Genomic DNA, 22,453 nt, shown 5'->3' with positions numbered 1-22,453 from the left:
TTTCTTATGCCTTATCGCAGTTTTTGCATTGATATGTTCCATCTTTAAGAGGTGATTTATTTTTCTGGATACATTTCTAGTATAATTTTATATCATTAGGTCCCTTTAATGTGCTTGTGAAGTAAAAACTTGTGTTAACACGGAAAAGTACCTAAATTACCTGTTGTTTTCTGAATGTTAAACATTTTAATAATGGTTCTTAAATATGGTTAACTTCTTTTTTTTTTAATGTCTTAAATGTTTATTTATTTATTTTGAGGGAGAGCGTGCACTAGCAGGGGAGGGGCAGAGAGAATCCCAAGCAGGCTCTGTGTAGGGCTCGACCTCATGAACTATGAGATCATGACCTGAGCTGAAATCAAGAGTTGGACGCTTAACTGACTGAGCCACCAAGGTGCCCCAATTTAGTTAATTGCTAATATCAGTGCTTAAGTTTGAACTTATAGGCATGCATTTCTCAAGTTTCATGGAATGAAAAAAAAATTGCACGGATAATTTTGTGGCCCATAATTTCACAGTTTATTCCCCATGACTTCCCATCTTTTGGACTCTGGATTGAATTACTTAGGACTACTAAAATTAGGACACATATTTGTTCCCAACAGATACACATTACTTTAAAAGTTAAAAGAAAGTAATAACTCTGCCTAACCAGTTAATAATTCTAAAGGATAAAAGTGCATTGCTTTTCTTCTGAAGCCACCATAACAATTAAACAGCAAAATGAAATAGTAAATAGTTCATCTCTATTAAAGCTCATTATTGAATTTAACAGATAATTAATAGTAGAAATTTAGGTGTAATTAAGGCACGAGTTTTAAGTCAGATTTGAAGAAAGACATTTTTATGGTGAGTCCTATTGGGGCTGTTTGATAAGTTAATTTAAATAATGTTATATATAAGTAAACATATTATATTTTATGCTTAGTAATGTAAGATCTTTAAATATAGCGTTTGTGTCATTTTATTATGTGACTTGAATTTTAAATTATTTCAGTAAAACTGAATGTAAAGGAAAAATTATCTCCTATTTCCTGTTGAGTTAGGGGAGATGCTCAACACAATAGTTTTTTCAGGATAGAATTGCTTTTTGTACGTAAGAAAGGAGACCCAAAGTCCTCGTGTTTTTACCTTAGCATTATATTATTTGCATAGTAATCTTGATGATGTTTGCTACCATTGGTATATTTTATAATCATTTTGTTTGTCTCCTTTATTGTAGGAAATTCTTTTTCCACTCTTTTTTTTATTTTGGTTAATATTAATTAGCATGATGCATCCAAATAAGAAATATGAAGAAGTTCCTGATATAGAACTTACCCCTATGGACAAATCTGTTCTCTCTAACCTAATTCTTGGATATACTCCAGTGACTAATATTACAAGAAACATCATGCAGAAAGTGTCTACTGATCACCTTCCTGATGGTATTGTGAGCTTGTATTTATGGATGGATTCTATCTATAACAGAAAGCCTCCTCAGTATTTTTTTGCTTGCTTTCTTGAATAAATGACATTCTTAACACTTAGGGATATGTCCCCTCACCAAAATATAATTTTAAAATTTATTTTAAAAGTTATTAATATAATAAAAGTTATTAAAATAATGTAATTCTGCTGAAGCATATTATATGTGTCTTCATATTTTAGATTTAATTCCCAGACCATTTATAAAATAAACATATTTGTACAGGATAAAGGATTGGAAGTAATATTTCATTTTGATTCTGACTCCTAGAGTAGTTAAGAAGCTAGAGAGAGAAAGGTTACAAAGCAGTGATCATTTCACACTGTCATGTCTATTTATGGAGGTATATGGTATCAACAGAAGTAGTGCTTAGCTTTGGAGACTATGACTGTGGCTCCCTACCTCAGTCTGTTTCTCTGTGCTGCTCACAGACTGGAACACAGTGTAAGTGAGGCAGTACCAATGAGCCTCAAGTGGCCGTGAGAGAATCCAGGTCGAGAACTAGAGAAAGTGACAGAAATGTTTATAATATGATGATTGATTTAATGAAATGCTGAACTGTTGAAAATAGCAGATTAACATGTTGTCTTATATCAGATAGTTGTGATCAACTTCTGGTATGTATCGTCATAGTTTTGGATAATGCATCACTGAATAGATGATGCTAATACAATCAGGAGCCGGATAATATTTTCCCTACTGATATCTTTCTGACTTATTACTATTTAATAGTTTTGTCAAGCCCATATCTTCTGCTATGTTTGTTGGTTTATCTGAGTACAAGTAGCACAGATCGCCATAAGCATTTAGCCTGCCAGCTCAAAAAACTGATCAGAAAGGTTGAGAATGAAATTCTTTGGTAATTCTGAGTTGGAGTAAAGCATATACACCAAAGAAATCCGAGTCAGTGTGTATTCAACTTAGATGCTAAAATAGTAGAAATGTATGTAGCTTTTATTTTAAGTCCTATCTTTTTAACAAGAGAGCTGTCTGAAAGTGGAGTATGCATCCATGGGTGGTAACATGACTGGTAGGATGTTGAACTAACACTATATTTTTTCACATCAATCCGTGTCCACCTTAAAGGTCTGGAAAATCATGACAATTAACATTGAAGTAATACTTTATAACTTACAAAGCATTTTGTTTGTAATTGCTTTTGACCTTAATAACCACTATGATCAGCTCGGTATTGAGGATGCTGAAATTTAGAGTATCAAATTGCTCGTGGTCAAGCACATAATCCTATGTTCTTCTATTTCACCACATGTTCTGAAGCTTCTATAGTGAAGAAGTTGCTTGTAAATAAAGCTTTAAGAAAATACTTAAAAATTGGCATTATCTGATGTGAAAGGAAGATGAATGGTAATTGGAGTATTTTCTAAGAAAGGAGCAAGCAGTATGGGGTTGAAATGGCAATTTTTATTCAAAGGAGAGTTGTGTCTTAGTTACTAGAATACATATTTGGTTTCTGAGGAGGATTATGTAATTTTCCTCTTCATAAGAAATATTTGAAAATAAAATACCCATTCACTTATCAATGAGTTATTGTATGTTTTACTTTGAAATAGTTAAGTGAACGGCATATACTGTATACTAAAGTATGTACTAAACTTCATCATATTAATAACTCACATGTTACACAGACACATAATTTATGTAATCAGATGATAGCTGAGAGAAATAGTGTCTGTGAAATTGTACTGTTCTTTTATTATTATTATTTAGTATAATTTTAGAATGGCTCTGTTCAGGAAGTTAGAGGATAAAACAAAAGTGCTTATCAAATAGTATATTCATTTAATGTAATGTTAAATTTCAGTCTGTTGTATGATAGTAAACTTGTAATTTTTGAACTAACTTTATTCTCATGTTTTACAGTCATAATTACTGAAGAATATACAAGTGAAAAAGAATTGTTAGTATCCAGTCTTTCTAAGCCCAACAACTTTGTAGGTGTGGTTTTCAAAGACTTCATGTCCTATGAACTCCGTTTTTTCCCTGATATGATTCCAGTATCTTCTATTTATATGGATTCAAGGGGTAAATAGCCCTAAATAATCTTGTAAATCAAATAAATGCGTGTCTTCACTGCTCTTAGTTCAAATGCAAAATTTGATGGGGTCCAGCATTGGTGTTTTCAACTCTATTTGTTCAAATAAGAAAAGTGTCAAGTGTAGCATAAATATATGTATGTATACACAAATATCTATCTATAATTATGTGTAATGTGAAATATAATTTATGTAACATCCATTTTAATTTTAATACATTTGTATATTATTATTATATATATATAATTTTAATGATAGTTAACAGAAAGCAAAATTGTATCTTGAATTATATGACTTTCTAAACCAGCATTTTTTTTCCTCTATGTAATTGTTTTTCACATATGGTGTGTTGCATATCTTTAAAATTTCAAGGTCTTCTACCAGTGAACTTTTTTAGTTTTATATTTACATCATGGAAAACAACCTTCAGTGCTTAAACCTGTGGAGAGATACTATCAAACACAAACATTTATTGAGCAATATTAAAGTCCCTTATGCTAAGTACTGAATTTGTGACTTTATTCCAAAAGGCCTTTACAGAATTTTTTTTTTTTTTTTCTTTTTTTGGTCCTCTTAACCTGGACTTGTACTGGCATCTGGAAGTCCTTTGACTCTAAGTTACTGTAGAATGACCTTAAAACAGAAAAGGGACTTACTTTATTTTATTTTTTAAAGTTTATTTATTTATTTTGAGAGAGAGAGTGCGAGCATGGGAGGGGCGGGGGGGGGGAGAGAGAGAGAGAGAGAGAGGGAGAGGGAGAGAGAGAGAGAGAGGGAGAGGGAGGGAGGGAGGGAGGGAGAGTGAGAATCCCAGGCAGGCTTTGTGCTGTCAGCACAGAGCCGGATGCAGAGCTCCATCCCACAAACCGAACCGTGATATCATAACCTGAGCTCAAACCAAGAGTGGGACGCTTAACTGACTGAGCCACCCAGGAGTCTTGAAAAGTGACTTATTTTAAATAACTATGTTTACAGTCAATTTCTTTCTTCCATTTGTATGCATTTACCATGCAATATCCTAACACATGTAACTCTTTTATTTCAAAAATTTCAAATAAACAATCGGGAATGTGATATTCTTTACCTTCAAAGGGCGATTGCTTATCTTCTTCAGTCCTACGGACATTGATTAATTATATTGCTTTAGTAACCCTCCATATATTATCTTTAAAAGAAAGCACTTACATGTTGTGCGGATTTTTATGTCTCACATTTTGTCCCTATAGCTGGCTGTTCAACATCATGTGAGGCTACTCAGTACTGGTCCTCAGGGTTCACAGTTTTACAAGCATCCATAGATGCTGCTATTATACAGGTAAATATGATGAAGGAAGTAAAATAGAGCCACAGTGTATTTTAACAATTACGCCTTAAGTCTTTACAGTAGGATTTAGTTTGTCTGCTGTTAAATGTACAAAATACATAACATATTACAACTCCTTTAAGAAAAAAGATGAGTCATATTTTCAGTTTAATTTTTTTAGTTTAATATTTTTCAAACCCCACTGTTACTCGATGGTTTCTAAGCATGTGATTTAGCAATTCCATATATCTGTATTATTCTATGTGTGTTGACCATAGGTAATATTTATGAATGATCTATATTTATAGAGTTTTCCCCTTGAATAAAAATAACTTAGTTTAAAGAAAATGAATGTTTTTGTTATGTTATTCATAGTTGTGGATTTCATTTTTTATTTAATAAATAATTATCACTTATTTGCCAAATATTGTTTCTAAGTTGAATGCTTAGAACATGAATCCATTTAATCTGTAGCAAACATATGGGATTTGTGCTATTATTTTATTTTTTAAATGTTTGTTTATTTTGAGAGAGAGAGAGAGAGAGAGAGAGAAAGAGCGAGTGAGTGCATGCTCCAGCAAGGGAGGGACAGAGAGAGAGGGAGAGAATCCCAAGCAGGCTCTGCACTCTCATTGCAGAGCCTAACATGGGTCTTGATCTCACAAGCTATGAGATCATGACCTGAACCAAAATCAAGTCGGATGCATAACCGACTGAGCCACCCAGGCACCTGAGATTTGTGCTATTATTATTTCCATTTTACATATGGAACTGAAGCACGGGGAGATTGACTTTCCAAAATTCAGTTAATTAGTGACAAAGCTAATTCCAACTATGGCTTTTTGGCTCCCAAGTTTGTGTTTTAATACTGTACTGCCATGAGGATTGTGTATAAAGGTTACAGTTATAATCTAAAGACATGCTTAGACCTTATCAGGTGTTTCACATTTTAGTAGAAATGAACAGGAGACCTGGCTCTGTTGTTAGACTGCTATGTAGTAAAATGACAACAGTAATAATGCTTTACTTGACAGGGTTGTTGTAAGAACCAAATGCTATGTGTCAGATTGTCTTATAAACTCTGACAGCATGGTATAAATGTATTATAGAGCTGTAATATTACCCAAATTCAGTAATATAGAAGTTTAAGGTAAAGGCAGTAAAATATAGGATATATCACAGTGATGGTGTTATAGTGCTTACTTGTGTTTTTGGCCGAAGACCTTAGCCATCCACAGCCCAGACCACACTGGATGAACAGGCAGAGCAGATCTTATTTTAGACATTTAATTGAATGTTAGATAGAAGTATCATACAGCATAAAGTTTTATTATTCTGTCTACACATGCTTCATACATAGATTTTAAAACAATAGGACATACTATTTAAAAAAAGATTTTTTAAAGACAGTCTTTCATGGTACTAATAATCGTTCCTTAATTCCTCAATATTACAAGTGCATATTTTTGTTAAGATGTATATAATTGCTTAAGAATAATTAGAATAATTATTCAGTTTTATTTTCTTTGATAAGCTATTTCATCAAAATTCGTATACTACTCAACTTCAGACTTAAACTTCATGGTATGCTTCCAGAATGAATGAAAGCAATAATGTGTGCTTGTACTTTGACATTGGGGTCTGTCACTTTATTTCAGGTGTGTAGTTTTTGAGTATTGTATTTGTAATAGGTTTGTATAAAATATGGGGGTATAATTGTCACATTTTATTGGGGACCACTAAATTCATTGACTGTATGTATGTTTTCCAATTCTAGCTGAAGACCAATGTTTCCTTTTGGAAGGAGCTGGAGTCCACTAAAGCTGTCATTATGGGAGAAACTGCTATGGTTGAGATAGACACCTTTCCCCGAGGAGTCATTTTAATATACCTAGTGATAGCATTTTCACCTTTTGGTTACTTTTTGGCAATTCATATCGTAGCAGAAAAAGAGAAAAAATTAAAGGAGTTTTTAAAGATAATGGGACTTCATGACACTGCCTTTTGGTATGTTATTAAAAGTTTATTATTTAGTATGATTAATAATTACATTAAATGTACATATCTCCAGAGTTGTAATTTTGTTATTCACTCAACTTGAGGAGGTGCTTTTGTTTTGGAAGTTGAGACTAGGCATCAAACTGCAGCAATAGATTGGCTTTTTTTTTTTTTTTTTAACATAAGGGAAGTGGGATTTGGGAAACTCATGTTGATATTACATGTTTAAATTTTACTTCACATTTTGTCATAATTGATGAGGTGTGTTCTATGTATTTCAGTGTATAGAACATATGAGATCTTGGAAAGTTAGAAATTAATTGCCTGTTGTAGTCTTCCCCCAATATCATAGCATATATAAGTTATTAAAAATTTAATTAAAATGATTGAACTTTGCATATGTGGCATATGGGGTTCCCTCCTCTCCTCAGGAAAAAAGTTATTTTTGTAAGTTAAGATGAAAATATACAAATAATTTATAGAGAAATTTAGAAAATGTTTTCACAAGTGAGCCATAATATGTCAACATCTTTATACAATGATAATTTTATAGAGGCATGCATTTTTACAAATAATTCTAAATGTATTTTCCTTACTTTTCCCACTGTGTAGTAGGAAAATTTATTTTGAGCTCATTTGGGGGGAAAAGTTAATACTGTGTATGTGAGTTGATATTATAGTCCCTTTTACAAAATCGTATTCCATTTAGCCCAGTTGAATACAGCAGTTAATTATAACACTTTACATAATGGGGTCATTGTGTATAGCATATTTTCTTTGCTTGTTTTTTTCTCCTATCATTTGAGTAGTCATTGGTTTTTAAGATGCACTGAGCTGTTAAAGTGCTTTGTGAGGAAATGGAAGAAGTTAGGCAAATCAGTTTCTTAATGCCTCAGTTTTGCCTCTGTAAAATGATGGGTTCAATTTTGGTAATGTAGGTATCTTTTAGCTCTGTTTCAGTGCTTTTATGTTTCATGGTAACATACATCAGATAATGATCTAACATTTTTTTAAAAAGCCCTAAATACTGTTGCAGTTCCATTGAACTCTGATTTGGGAAGAAATTTTGAGTAAATACAGTGAGTCTGTTGTCGAACTTCTTGATCTTACATTGTGTAAATGTAGTAAGTACGTTATCGATTAGTGAGATAGTCTTCATTGCTTAAAGTGTCAAAAAGGCAGGCCGTCAGAGGTTTAATTATAGCCTAGGCCATAAAGTTGTCATTAAATTCTTTCATATTTTAAGAAAATTGGAAGTGTTTTTGCATTATTGAACTTTTGAGAATATTGGATTTAAATTAGTCATGAATTGCTATTAATTTGGAGGTTTTTTTTGACTCTTGAAAAGATAATCATTCTATGTCAGACCTTTATCATAACCAATGTTGTATTTTTTTAAAGTTTATTTATTTTGAGAGAGAGAATGTGAGCAGGGGAGGGACAGAGAGAGAGGGAGAGAAAAAATCCCAAGCAGGCTCCATGATGTCAGCACAGAGCCCGACCTGGGGCTCGATCCCATGAACCGTGAGATCATGACCTGAACCGAAGTCCAGAGTCAGACACTTAACCGACTAAACCACCCAGGCACCCCATATATTTTTAATTACTATTATAAGAACATTAGTTTTCAGTAAATGAGCATACACAGGAAAGAATAAACTTAATTTTAAGAATAAAATGGCTGAAGTTCTGTTTGAAATGATTTTCTGTGAAAGCCCATGCACTTAATCATAGGTGTATTTGTATTCTCATTTTAGGCTTTCATGGGTTCTTCTGTATACAAGTTTGATTTTCCTTATGTCCCTTCTTATGGCAGTCATTGCAACAGCTTCTTCATTATTCCCTCAAAGTAGCTGCGTTGTGATATTTCTACTTTTTTTCCTGTATGGGTTATCATCTGTGAGTATTTTAACTTGAAATGGGAATAAAGAACTGTCAAAATTGTTGATTAATATAGCAAAGTGCTTATTCTGTGGTTAACTTAGAGTTGATTTGTTACTAGGTTACTCACAAACGACTTATACATAGACAGCATCATTGTACTTCCATATTTTAGAAAAGGTACAAAATAGCCTCATGTTTATTTTTTTTATTTTTATTTTTTATTTTTTAAGTAGGCTCCACGCTGTGCGTGGGCTTGAGGGGCTTGAACTCATGACCCTGAGATCAAGACCTGAGCTGAGGTCAAGAGTCGGATGCTTAACCGACTGAGCCACCCAGGCGCCCTGGTGTAGTCTCACATTTCTATTATAGGGTGATGGGTGATGTGTAAAGGTATGCCTTTGTAAATATAGCTCTTTTTAAGGAACCTACTGAAATCATTGTTGCACTATATGCTAACTAATTTGGATGTAAATTAAAAAAAATAAAATTAATAAAAAAATAAAAGAAAAAAAGTGTAAATATAGCTCTTGGATAGTATTGATATTCATCTGCTCTATTGGCTAAATGCTTCCTGTTAATGGCCAGCCTTTGTGTTCCTGTGGTTCTAGTTTCTATTATGATTGGCTTATGTGCCCATGCTGTACCATTTATTAAATTTTTTCATGATCACCCTTGCTCTTTCACGTGATAATTTACAAGCAACTCAGACTTCTACATACAGTTACCTGAGTTTGTATCTCATCAAGACATCGAGTTTAAAAGATAGGTTCTCTGTTTAAAAGCTGGTTGATTTATTGTTTTGTTCACATGTACACATCTAACTGCAGACGCATGTGGCTGGTTATGGTTTCTGTCGTGTAGAGGTAGTCATGTTTGCCTATTTACATAGATAAAATGTTTTTAATGTTTATCATCTTAAATTTTTTAATGTATTTATTCCTGTTTCTATGAAAATAAAATATCTTACCATAGCATTTAGAAATTATTTTAATGAATGTATTTTCCAATGATTGTTCTTTCACAAGCAAAATTAATTTTGTTTTCATACCAATGTATATGAACAATGCATTAACTTTAATATTTATATTTTGCAGGTATTTTTTGCTTTAATGCTGACACCTCTTTTTAAAAAATCAAAACATGTGGGAATAGTTGAATTTTTAGTCACTGTGGCTTTTGGATTTGTTGGCCTTTTGATAGTCCTCATGGAAAGTTTTCCCAAATCATTAGTGTGGCTTTTCAGTCCTTTCTGTCAATGTACTTTTTTGATTGGTATTGCACAGGTAGGTAATATATTTATCTTGCTTCCACTACTAAGTACTTTTTCTCTCCAGTTCCATGCAGCTTGTTATACTGCAGTGATACTGCCTTTGATTTGCAAAAAAATTATTTTATAATTTCAACATAAGAAAGGAATGCTGTTTGAACACTGGAGTACATTTTATATGGGTTTCATTTATATTTTCTCCATTTTTAAGTTTTTCATCTGTATGATCTGTTTAGAAGTTTTCTATCTTGTGTATTAGTATATCTCAGTAGTTTATTTTCACTGCAATAACTCAGTTTGTTAAAAGTCATTTTAAGCGCCAGGTATTCTAGATTGCTATATGGCCTGGTTACATTGCTACTTTGGTACATTTATCTCAGATGTGTACCTGGCAGAAAATTGTGGTGTGTGGAGCAAAACAAATTTTCATGACTGTTATCAGTGAAACGAGTAGGCTGGTGGATTTTATTACTTTAGGATTCATGGGATTGTCCTTCGCCTAAATAATATTTATATTTATGTATTTATTTTTAAAGTTTTTATTTGATTTTTATTAGTCTATTTTATAGGGGCAGTCAGGTTCTGAGGGAAGTATTCTTATGAGAAACTGCTTCTTCTATTATAAAACATAAATTCGGTCAATGTATAAAGCAAAAATGTACTTAAAATAAGAGATTATTCATGTTGACTAAATAGAATATTCTGATTTGTGAAACCTTAGATTAATGTATCTGAGTATTGAGTTAAGCAAATTTTAATTACTTTGGACCTAAGAGCTATCGTTTACACATTTTAAGAGTCCACTGAGTTCTCCTTCACTTAGGAAAGTAGATTTATAGATTCATAGGTCTTTGTTGCTTGTGGGAAGGACTTCCCAATGTCATTTAATCATCTTCATTTCACAGATGAGGAGACTGAGATCCAGAATGGTGTAATTAGCATTTATTCCTAATGGCAGATCTGGGGTCTAAATGACACCTCAACCTCTAGTACATGTCTTTCTGCTCTATCACATATATCTATTGTGAATAATGGAAGAGTTGTGTTAATTAATCAGAATACCTTCTCCCTTTTCAGTATTGAAAAGATGCTGATCGTAATTTTATCCTCTAATACTTAATTTGTTTGACTTCCATGTGGACCATTTGTTTGCAGCAGTTAGTAGTAGGAGCATACTTTATTTTTATTTCCTTTGATAGTCATAACATTAGAATTCAATGCCCTGGGAAGAGATGTATACTAATTTTAAAACATAACATTAAAATGGATTGAAATGGATTGTTGTGATAAACTTATATTTTGGTAAAGTTTGTTGTTTTCCTTATAAATTCTTACTACTAATTTAGTAGACTGTTAGAAGGCCCAGTTTGGTTACCATCGATCTGGATATAATGAGAAACTCTAGGTAGTGTTAACTTTTGCTTATTTGTATTGTTTTTATATAATAAAGTTGGTGTTTCTGTTTTCCAGGTCATGCACTTAGAAGATTTTAATGAAGGTGCTTTATTTTCTAACTTGACTGAAGGCCCATATCCTCTAATTATTACTCTTGTCATGCTAGCACTTAATAGTATATTCTATGTCCTCTTGGCTGTCTATCTTGATCAAGTCATTCCAGGTATGCAGGTACCTATTGGATTTTACTTTAAAGATTTTAATTTTTTTGCTCACATAGGGTCAACTTAGTTTAAATGTTTTCTTCTAGCTGGAGTACCCTAGTCATATTTGTTGTTTAAACTCTTAGTTTAATTTTAAATAAGTATATTTCGTACCTGTGCCTTAATGACTAGTGAATGTAGGGAGATTCTCTTCAAAAGAGAGCAGTTTGCTTTGAAAACTTAAGTCTGTGACTCAATTTATGTCTGTTGTTAATCTTTGTTGGCTAAAGTATTGTTAATGTTAATCTTTGTTGGCTAAAGTATTTCACTACTTTACCCTCTAAGGTGCAAAACTATGAGGTAATCTTGTAACTCCCACCACTGTCCTTATCCATCATTCATCTATAGCCAACTCCTGTTGATTGAAAATATTATTAAAATAATCTAACACTCCCTTGACTTTCCCCTTTGAGTTCCTCATTACTTTTGTCTGTGTTCTAGACTGGCACTTATATGGTAACTACTAGACAATATGATTTTTAAAATTTGAATTATTTAGAATTAAAGAAATTAACAGCCCATTTCCTCGGTAGCACAAGTCACCTTCCGACTGCTTAGTAAGCCACAAATGGCTGTTAGTTACCATATGATACAGTATGCATACAGGACATTTCCACCACTGCAGAAGGCGTCTAGACCATACCTCTCATCTAATTACCTGCTTCAAGCCTGTCTAAAACTTAGCCATTGCCTTTAATCAAATTAATCACCTGCTCAGAAATCATCTTGCTGGACATATCCTAGTGAATTAAATAGAAACTTTTTATGTATGAATGTCCTTCACGTTACTTTTATAGATTTAAGCTCTCCTTTTCACTCTCTGCCTCCTTACTGTATTTTATATTCATCCAGATAGCCCTATTTACCTATTTAAGCCCAGCTTCAGTGAATCGGTTAGATTGTTTTTAGTTACTCTTAACAGAAGATCGTTTTAATTGGCTTAAGCAAGAAGGAAACTGATTGTTTTACCTAAAAGGAAGTCCAGAGATAGGATAGGTTCCGAATTGGTTGCCTTATTCAAAGACCCACATTCTCTAGGCTTTTGCCCCCTGTGCCTGTCTTCCTGGCTGCTGTGGGATGCTTCTTTGTTCCTGTCCAATGGAGGAGGGAGGGTGAATCTTTCCCCCACCTAAACCCTTCGCTTCTGATTGGTTACATGCTGACAGCCAGAGCAGTAACAGTCACCAGAGGATGCCACGTACTGATCAGATGAGTCAGGATCCTCTCCGTAGAGGGGATCAGATCTAGATGTGGCCGTCTAGAAGAGGTTGGATATTTTTTTTTTAATGGGAAGTGTTGGCTTTTTTAGGGAAAGAGGTGAAAATGGATATATACTGTGTGAGCAACCATCACTGTCTACTGTGTCTAAGTCTTCTTCGCCTGTCCTGTTGCCGTGTTACTCTCCTGATTTTAAAAACCTCCGTGAACTGTGTCCACTTTTCGAAGTAATAAGTACTAGCCGTTTTCAAAGACACGATAAGATGATACCCATTACAGCCCTCAGGGTATATTCCTCATTCAGGCATAAACTTCTCTTCCTTTGAACTCTTACTAGCGCCATGCATGATGTGCTTCATGTCTGCAGCGTGTTCTAGGCGCTCGTTACACATGTGCGCCCGTAAAGATGGGAGCTCCTTCGGGACAGAAAATGCGCTTTATTCACCTTTACATTCTCCTGTGCTCTAAGCATCTCAGATGGTTTATAGACTAGAATTATTTGTCAGTAAAAACATTTTTCACACAGTGCTGATTTAATACTTTTAATATGAACTTTAGCTCCAGGTCATGTGTTTCACATACTGTCTTTATAATTTCAAATCTAGTTTCTAGAAATAATTTGTGAGGGTAATTCATTTTTTTATTTTTTTTATTTTTCAGGGGAATTTGGCTTACGGAGATCATCTTTATATTTTCTAAAGCCATCATATTGGTCAAAAAGCAAAAGAAATTATAAGGAGTTATCAGAGGGCAATGTTAACGGAAATATTAGTTTTAGTGAAATTGTTGAGCCTGTTTCTTCAGAATTTGTGGGAAAAGAAGCCATAAGGTATGATTTAATCTTTGGCAACTTAGGTATAAGAAGTAGTTAAACACTGCTACATTTAAATCCTATTTTTAAATAATGTATGTAACTACTGTGTCTTAGATTTTGGTACACAGCTCATGATTTAAAAAAAAAATTTTTTTTTTTTTAATGTTTATTTATTTTTGAAAGAGACAGAGACAAAATGCGAGTGGGTTAGGGGCAGAGAGAGAGGGAAACACAGAAACAGAAGCAGGCTCCAGGCTCTGAGCTGTCAGCACAGAGCCCGACGCGGGGCTCGAAGTCAGGAGCTGTGAGAACATGACCTGAGCCGAAGTCGGACACTCAACCGACTGAGCCATCCAAGCGCCCCCACATCTCATGATTTTTAAAACACAGAATTAATGTGAGCAGTTTCTCTTTTAGGTTCTTATTTTCTTTGCAACCGTTTAGAATAAGGTTGTGTTAGGTTTGAAATTTTATGTTTCAATGGAAACTTTTAAAAGTTATAAAACCTAGTATTCATACAATTAAGCCATTTTCAGATTTCCATTAAGTAGGTTGAAACAGAATAAATATTAGCTTTATAATTTTATTCCGGCTGCATTGTCTAAGTTATATAACATATTGTCCTCTCTTAATTTCATAGACTTTTAGGTATTGTGACTCAGAGTATCAGTTTAATTTCTATGAACCCAAGAAATTCACTACTATGCCTTTCTAGATCAGTCAAAACCAAATTTAAAAAGTTAACAGGAAGAAGAGAAAAGAAATAAAAGGCAAAAAATGAAAGAAAAAGTGAAGTATAATATAATATGTGTTTTTCAAGTTTAAGAACGTATAAAAAGCAAGGGAGAGTCAGATACTTAGGATGTAATAAGTGGGTTAATGGTCTGCCTTCTCAGGGGCAAAATTGAAAGTGGTTAACAAAACCATTAATTCTTTTTTTTTTTTTTTTTTTTTTTTTAATTTTTTTAACGTTTATTTATTTTTGAGACAGAGAGAGACAGAGCATGAACGGGGGAGGGTCAGAGAGAGAGAGAGAGGGAGACCCAGAATCGGAAACAGGCTCCAGGCTCTGAGCTGTCAGCACAGAGCCTGACGCGGGGCTCGAACTCACTGACCGTGAGATCATGACCTGAGCCGAAGTCGGCCGCTTAACCGACTGAGCCACCCAGGTGCCCCAAAACCATTAATTCTTTAAGTTATTTGAGACATTTAAAGTGGAATGAGAGAACCACTTCACGTTTATGGATAGTTTGAAATGTGTGCTGATGTGAAATATAGCATTTGGTTTTTAATCCCCGTTAACTGTTGTAACAAGTATCGATAAATTACAAACAGAAAAGTATCAAAGATGAAGAGACGTCTATAAATTGCTGGAGCCAAAGGCTTTATTTTCAGAAGTTGGCTTGTCATGAAATGTGAATGAATGACACTTAAAATGGGCAGGAATACTGAATGCTTTTGTGGTTTCTTTAAAATAATTTTATAGTTATTGTCACCTCTCTTAGGTTTATTGTTTTAGTAGGAAGGTACTTTATTATTATTTCTATAAAATATGACAGCTTTGATAACAATACTACACATGGAAACGCACAACCTTATAAATTGCTTTGAATACTTAGAGAATCGTGTTTTTCAGAATCAATGGTATTCAGAAGACGTACAGAAAGAAAGGTGAAAGCGTGGAGGCTTTGAGAAGTAAGTAGCTTTCGTTGTACCCAGTCCATGATTGTAAAGTACAGATTGGAAAACAATTTGCATAGTTTGTACAAAATTTAAACTTCTTTAGCACAGTTTTCTCTCTTTTAGGGGCACTTTCATTTATTTACGTGATTAATATTCATAATAAAATTAACAACAAATACTAAGAGTAAAAAATAATCTATTAAAGATGAAAACCATTCAGTTATTTGAACAAGTCTGTGTCCTTTTTCGTTCTATTATTATGCATGTGTCTACATGTTAGTTAATTTTGTTTCCTTTTGACCTAGCACAGGGTTTCTCGACCTTGGCACTACTGACATTTTGAGTCTGATAATTCCTTGCCATGAGAACTATTGTGAGAATTGTAGAATGTTTAACAATGTGTAAGGATTCTTCAAAATGAATAGAGTATATATATACACACACATACATACACTCACATATGCATGCACACACACATCCACATATGTAGAGAGCAGGGTGAGCTGGCGGGGTGGGAGAAGGAGGGAATAAGGAGATTAATTTTAAGAAATTGGTCCACGTGATTGTGAGGCCTGGCGAGTCTGAAATCTACACGGCAGCATGGCAGCTTGGAAACTGAGATAAGAGTTACAGTTGCAGGCTTCAGTCTGAAATTCACAGGGGAGGCTGTCGGGCTGGAGACTCAGGACATCTATGCTACGGTCTTGGGGCAGAATTCTTCCTTCTCAGGGAAAACCATTTTTGCTCAGCAGGCCTTCAACTGACTAGATATGGTTCACCAGTATTATTGAGGGCATCCAAATTGGAAAGGAAGCAGTGAAGCTGTTAGCAGTTGATATGAGTATACATTTAAAAAATCTGGTTAGAGCTACAAAAAAGTTAGTGGAACTAAAAAGCGAATTTAGTAAGGGGGCAGAGTATAAGATAAATGTAGAAAAATAAATTGTCCTTCGATATACTACTAACACTACTAACAGATAATTAGAAAGTAAAATTAATGAGGCGCCTAGGTGACTTAGTCAGTTAAGCACCAGACTCTTGATTTTGACTCAGGTCATGATCTCAGTTTGTGAGTTCGAGCTCTGCATCAAGTTCCACACTAACAGTGCGGAGCCTCCCTGGGATTCTCTCCCTCTCTCTCTGTCTCTCTCTCTCTCTCTCTCTCTCTGTCTCTCTCTCTCTCTCTCTCTCTGTCTCTCTCTCTCTCTCTCTCTCTCTCTCTGTCTCTCTGTCTCTCTCTGCATCTCCCCTGCTTGTGTACTCTCTCTCTGCATCTCCCCTGCTTGTGTACTCTCTGTCAAAAATAAATAAACTTAAAAAAAAAAAGAAATTAAAATTAAAAATAGCCCATAAGTATCTAAACATATTTATAGATAAATCTGACAAAAGGTGTAACAGATTCGTAACCTGAAAAACTTTAAAAAGTTGCTGAAAGGGGCGCCTGGGTGGCTCAGTCGGTTGAGCGTCCAACTTTGGCTCAGGTCATGATCTCACAGTTCGTGAGTTCGAGCCCCGTGTCGGGCTCTTGTGTTGACAGCTCAGAGTCTGGAGCCTGCTTCAGATTCCGTGTCTCCCTCTCTTTCTGCCCCTTCCCTGCTCATGCTCTGTCTCTCAAAAATGAATAAAGTTAAAAAAAAAATTTTTTTTTAAGTTGCTGAAAGAATAAAGAGTATGTAAATAAGTAGAGATACCATGTTCATGGGTGAGAAGACTCAGGGTCAGATGCCAACTTTACTCAAATTTCAGTAGATTCAGGCACAATAAAAATCCTAATAGGGCTTTTTTTTTTTTTTTTGTAGCTTTTGACAAACTGATTCTAAACTTTCCAAGAAAATACAAATGACCTAGAATAGTCAAAAACACTTTGAAAAAGAAGACCAAAGTTGAGGAACTAGTATAACTTTGTTACAAGACTTCGTATAAATGCTCCAGTAATCAAGACAGTGTAATTTTGGCATAAAAACAACATAAAAATAGATCAGTGAAACAGAATAGAGAGTGTAGAATAGGCCCATATGTGTATGAGTAGGTAACTTGCAACAAAGATGCAAAGTTAACTTGCTAGAGAAAGGATGGACTTTTAAACAAATGCTGTTGAAACAATCGGATAAAGTGAGCATTGGTCTGTCGTAGGCACCATATACAAAAACTAACTGAAAATGGATCATACACCTAAATGTAAAACCTAAAACTCTAAAACTTCAAAAAAAACAATCCATAGAAGAAATGCGTTTGCAGTCTGGGGTTACATGAAAATTTCCCAGATATGCACAGAAGCACAACTGTAAATTAATTGATGAATTGGACTGTAAAAATTAAGAAGGCTTCTGTTTGTAAGATACTGTTAATGGAAATGAAAAGCTAAACCATTGGCCTGGGGGAAGTATTTGCAAATCATCGATCTGATCAAGAACTTGGATCCAGAATATATAAAGATCTCTCAAAACTCAATAATAAGAAAACAACCCAGTTAATGGGCAGAATATTTGAATATCCTCTTCACCAAAGAAGATAGAAGGCTAGCAACTAAGTACATGAGAAGGTGTCCAACACTATTACTCATTAGGGAATTGCAAATTAAAATCACAAGAGATCAGTACATACTTAGCAGAATGATTAAAATTATTATTTTCTATACATTATGCTATGCTCACCACAAGCTTAGCTGCCATCTGTCACCACATAACACTGGAATGACGAAGATTGGAAAGGCTGGTCATACTGAGTGTTGGTGAAGGTGGAAACCTGGAGCTCATGCGCTGCCGGAGGGGATGTGAAAGGGCACAGGTGCTTTGGAAAATAGCTTGACGATTTGTGAAAGAGTTAAATATGCACCTGTTATGTGATCTAGCCATTTCACTTCTAGGCATCTGTCCAGGAGAGGTGAAAATTGTTTTATACTAAGACTTATGCAGGAATATTCATTGTAAAGTTATTTGTTACACAAAAACTGAAAACAGTCTAAAATGCCTATTAATAGGGGAATGCATAGCCAGCTGTGGCATATGCATCCAGTGGAATGCTCGTTGGCATAAAAGGAATGAATTCTTAATACGTGCTACCACATGGATGAATCTCTAAATAATGTTGTTAAGTAAAGAAGCTAGAAATAAAACTACGTAGTATAGGATTACATTCATGTAAAGTAGAAAAGGCAGAACTAATGTGTAGTGAAAAAGAGCAGATCAGTGGTTACTTGGAGATGGGTGGAATAGGCAAAGGACAAACATTTTAAAGCAGCATTTTTTGTGGAGATGAATATGTTCATCATCTTGATAGTGGTGATGCTTTTATGGTCATAGCTACGCGTCAAACTTAGATTCTAAGCTGCCAAATTGGTTGTTACAGGTTATTCATAATCTTTTACATGTCTGTAGAATCTGTAATGATGTTCCCTGTCTTCATTATATATTTAGTAATTTGTAATTATTTTTTTTCATTTGTTTTTCAGTGGGTTTATCAATTTTATTAATCTTTTCGAGGCATCAACTTTGTTGGTTTTCTTTATCATACATGTGTTTGCAGTTAATTGAGTTGTGTTACTCTGTTATTTCTGTATGACTACTTTCTTTGGGTTTAATTAGTTTTGCTTTTCCTAGCTTTAAAAAAAAAAAAGTTTATTTATTTTGAGACAGAGAGCAGGAGAGGAGCAGAGAGGGAGAGAGAGAGAGAGAGGGAGAGAGAATGAATCCCAAGCAGGCTCCATGCTGTCAGCATAGAACCTGACACAGGGCTCCATCTCGTGAATCGTGAGATTATGACCTGAGCCGTAATGAAGAGTCAGATGCTTAACGGGCTGAGCCACCCAGGAGCCCCTTCCTAGCTTCTTGATATGGAATCGGTTGTTATTTCTGCCCGAACCGTTCAGCTTTAGCCACTCTAATGCTCAGTGGCTTAAGGCAGTTATTATTTTGCTATGACTGAGGAGTCTCTCGTTTGGTTCTTCAGTCAGTTTGTGGATTATCTGGAATTGGATGGTGGCCTGGTCACATACTTGGCTAACAGACTGGTTGGTCTAGTGGACTGTAGGCGGGAGAATTTACCTCTTTTATATGGTCTCACATCCTCCAGTAGGTTAGTTGAACTGGAAGCAGTTGAGTATTTTTTATTATGCCGTTTCTCATTTTCCTCCTCTTGGCTTCTTGGTCACACGTGCCCTTCCTAGAAACTACTCTAGATATTATAACATGGATCCTTGACTTACAAGTTAGTGGTTTACTAATTTATAGTATTTACAGAATAGTAAAGTGAGAAAAAAAGTCCAGGAACTTACTTTTATCCCTACTTATTTCTTTATGCCTATTCCAACTTATATACTATTGTTTTCATGTAGTTTAATTCTATGTGTATTTTAAACCAAAGATAATGTTATTAGCATTGTTTTTAAAAGACCGTTTCATTTATATTTACTTGTGTATTTACCGTATCATTTATCTTTGTTACTTCCTGCTTTTCTGATCTTCCGTCTAGGATAATTTTCCTTGTGTGTGAAAAATAGCTTTTTGCTGTTTTCTTTAATTCGGGTCTGCTGATGGTACAGTCTCTCAGTTTATGTTTGCAAATATATTTTTTCACCTTTAGCTTTGAAGCATATTTCTCTGAATATTCAATTTCAGCTTGATGGTAATTTTTTTTTTCAGCACTTTAAAGTATAATCTGTCATCTCCCTTTTCCATTGTTCTGGTTGCAGAGATAACTGTTGGTTTTCCTATTTCTCTGTTGTTGGTAGATACTGTTACCCTGGCTGTTTTTAAAGATCTGTTTCTAGGGGCGCCTGGGTGGCTCAGTGGATTGAGCTCAGGTCACGATCTCGCAGTTGGCGGGTTTGAGCCACACATTGGGCTCGCTGCTGTCAACACAGAGCCCACTTTGGATCTTTGGTCCCCCTCTCTCTGCCCCTGCCCCACTTGCACTCTCTCTCGCTCTCGCTCTCTCTGTCTCTGTCAAAAAATAAACATGAAGAAAACCTTAAAGATCTGTTTTTGGTTTTCAGCAGTTTTACTGCCACATGCCTCGGTGGTGTTTGTTTTACATTTATTCCACTTTGGTTTTACAAGTGCTTCTTGAATCTGTGGCTTGATGTCTTTCTTCTGTTTTAAATTTTTTTCAGCCATTTCTTTTCCAGTACTTTCCAGTATTGCTTCTGTCCTATTTTCTCATCCTTTAGTCTATTATTATTACATGTTACAACTTTTCATTTCATCCCATTTATTTTTTATGCTCTTTTCTGAATTTTTCATTGTTTTTTTCTCTCTCTGTACTTCAGTCTAGATATTTTCTTATGACTCTTCTTGTCATTTACTAATTTTCTGTAGTTGGGCCTAATGTGGTTAAACAATCCTATTGAAATATTTTTCACTTAACTTTTCCAGTTTTTGTCTTTCCACTTGGTTCTTTTGTATGGCTTTTAGTTCTTTGTCAGCATTCTCTTAGGAGCAGGATAGCATGGTTGTTTTACAATCTTCTCTTCTGGTGTCAATATCTGTATGTCCTCTAGGTCCATTTCTGTCACCTGTCATTTCTGTTGGGTTTTTATCTTCTCTTGCTATTTCCTGTCTGGTTGTTTTTGACTGAGTGCTGTGTATTGCATATGAAAATTGTAGAGATTATTTGATGCTCTGGATGATGTGATCTTCCTCCAGAGAAGATTTATTTTTGCTTCTGGCCTGCAGATCCTTCATCAGGTCAGGGTCTGCAGTGATTCAAAGCTGGGTTTTCAGATCCCTGTCTTTTGTCCTCCTTCAATCATTGACACATCCTCCCTTGATAGTTCTTCATTCCGTTTTTCTTTTATTTAAAAAAACATTTTTTTAACGTTTACTTATTATTGGGAGACAGAGAGAAACAGAGCATGAGCATGGGAAGGGCAGAGAGAAGGGAAGACACAGAATCTGAAGCAGGCTCCAGGCTCCAAGCTGTCAGCACAGAGCCCTTCGTGGTGCTCGAACTCACAAAGCACAAGATCGTGATCTGAGCCGAAGTCGGACACTTAACCGACTGAGCCACCCAGGCGCCCCAATTTTTCTTTTATTTAAATTGAATTTCTCAAGTATTTAGTTAACCACTCCCATGCTGTTGGTTAGTTTCTAGGTTTTTGCTAATATTTTTACCATAGGAACCTTGTTAATACCCTTGGGAACAAATTTTTGTTTGTCTCTGTGTTTCAGTTACCTTAGAAAGTCCCAAAAGTGGGTCCACAGAAACCCTCCCCATAGAAAGTCCCAAAAGTGGGTCCACAGAAACCCTCCCCAATGTTTTGTATATTCTTGAAATCTGTTAATATAGGTTTATTTTTATTACTTTTCTTGTAGCTCATACGATTGACTATAATAAGGAATTATTATCATATAATATTAAGTATTATGCTGTTAAATATGCTAATAACTTTAAATCTGCCATTAAACATTGATTTGTTTCAAGACTGCTCAAGTATTATGTATTATTTTGTATAGCTTAACAGAAATAAAAATCACATTTGAGTCTTCCTTTCTGAACTAGATTTGTCATTCGACATATATGAAGGTCAGATTACTGCATTACTTGGTCACAGTGGAACAGGAAAGAGTACTTTGATGAATATTCTTTGTGGACTATGCCCGCCTTCTGATGGTGAGAGTTTTCTGACTTAAAAAAACAACAACAATTCTTCCGTTTATTAGTGTTATTAACCAAGGTATCACAGTATAGTTATTTATCCTTGAAACATGTACTGATTGAATTTTTTTTTTTTAATGATTTGGGACCAATCTCAGTATAAAGGTGCTTTACTATTACTTTTTGATTACACATTTTTTTCAATAGAAACTAAAAATGATTCAGTCATGTTTAATAAAAGTGATCTGATTTTGTACTCATTTTATAAGATATTTCATGTGTATTTTTCATTTTCAAGGAAGAATAAATCAGTAATTGAAAATTAAATGAGACCTACAGACATTTTAGATTATAGATATAGATATCTAAATGTGCAACAATAATTCAAAAGGAAAGAATGATAGATGTCAAAACCATCTCCTAAAATACAATTATAAGAACAATAATACCTTAAACGTATAATTGTGACATGTGATTGCCCTATAGGTGAGAATTTAATATGGCAGCTCCAT

At 34.6% G+C, this 22,453-nt stretch overlaps 1 protein-coding gene across 2 annotated transcripts in view; it reads left to right on the top strand.

The window, feature by feature from the left end:
• Positions 1 to 22,453, top strand: part of ABCA5 (ATP binding cassette subfamily A member 5) — a 71,562-nt gene that overhangs the window by 12,480 nt on the left and 36,629 nt on the right. For both annotated transcript variants that reach the window (XM_042914759.1, XM_042914760.1), the window contains exons 3-12: positions 1,223 to 1,427; positions 3,350 to 3,511; positions 4,749 to 4,837; positions 6,603 to 6,832; positions 8,581 to 8,722; positions 9,802 to 9,990; positions 11,445 to 11,592; positions 13,511 to 13,679; positions 15,301 to 15,359; positions 21,846 to 21,956. In XM_042914759.1, the coding sequence (XP_042770693.1) occupies positions 1,223 to 1,427; positions 3,350 to 3,511; positions 4,749 to 4,837; positions 6,603 to 6,832; positions 8,581 to 8,722; positions 9,802 to 9,990; positions 11,445 to 11,592; positions 13,511 to 13,679; positions 15,301 to 15,359; positions 21,846 to 21,956 (1,504 nt within the window). The remainder of the gene's footprint in view (positions 1 to 1,222; positions 1,428 to 3,349; positions 3,512 to 4,748; positions 4,838 to 6,602; positions 6,833 to 8,580; positions 8,723 to 9,801; positions 9,991 to 11,444; positions 11,593 to 13,510; positions 13,680 to 15,300; positions 15,360 to 21,845; positions 21,957 to 22,453) is intronic.

The sequence above is a fragment of the Panthera leo genome, chromosome E1 (assembly GCF_018350215.1).
Source record: "Panthera leo isolate Ple1 chromosome E1, P.leo_Ple1_pat1.1, whole genome shotgun sequence".
Lineage (NCBI taxonomy): Eukaryota > Metazoa > Chordata > Mammalia > Carnivora > Felidae > Panthera > Panthera leo.
Note: the sequence above shows the minus strand (reverse complement) of the source record. Positions and strands in the feature narration are given on the sequence as shown.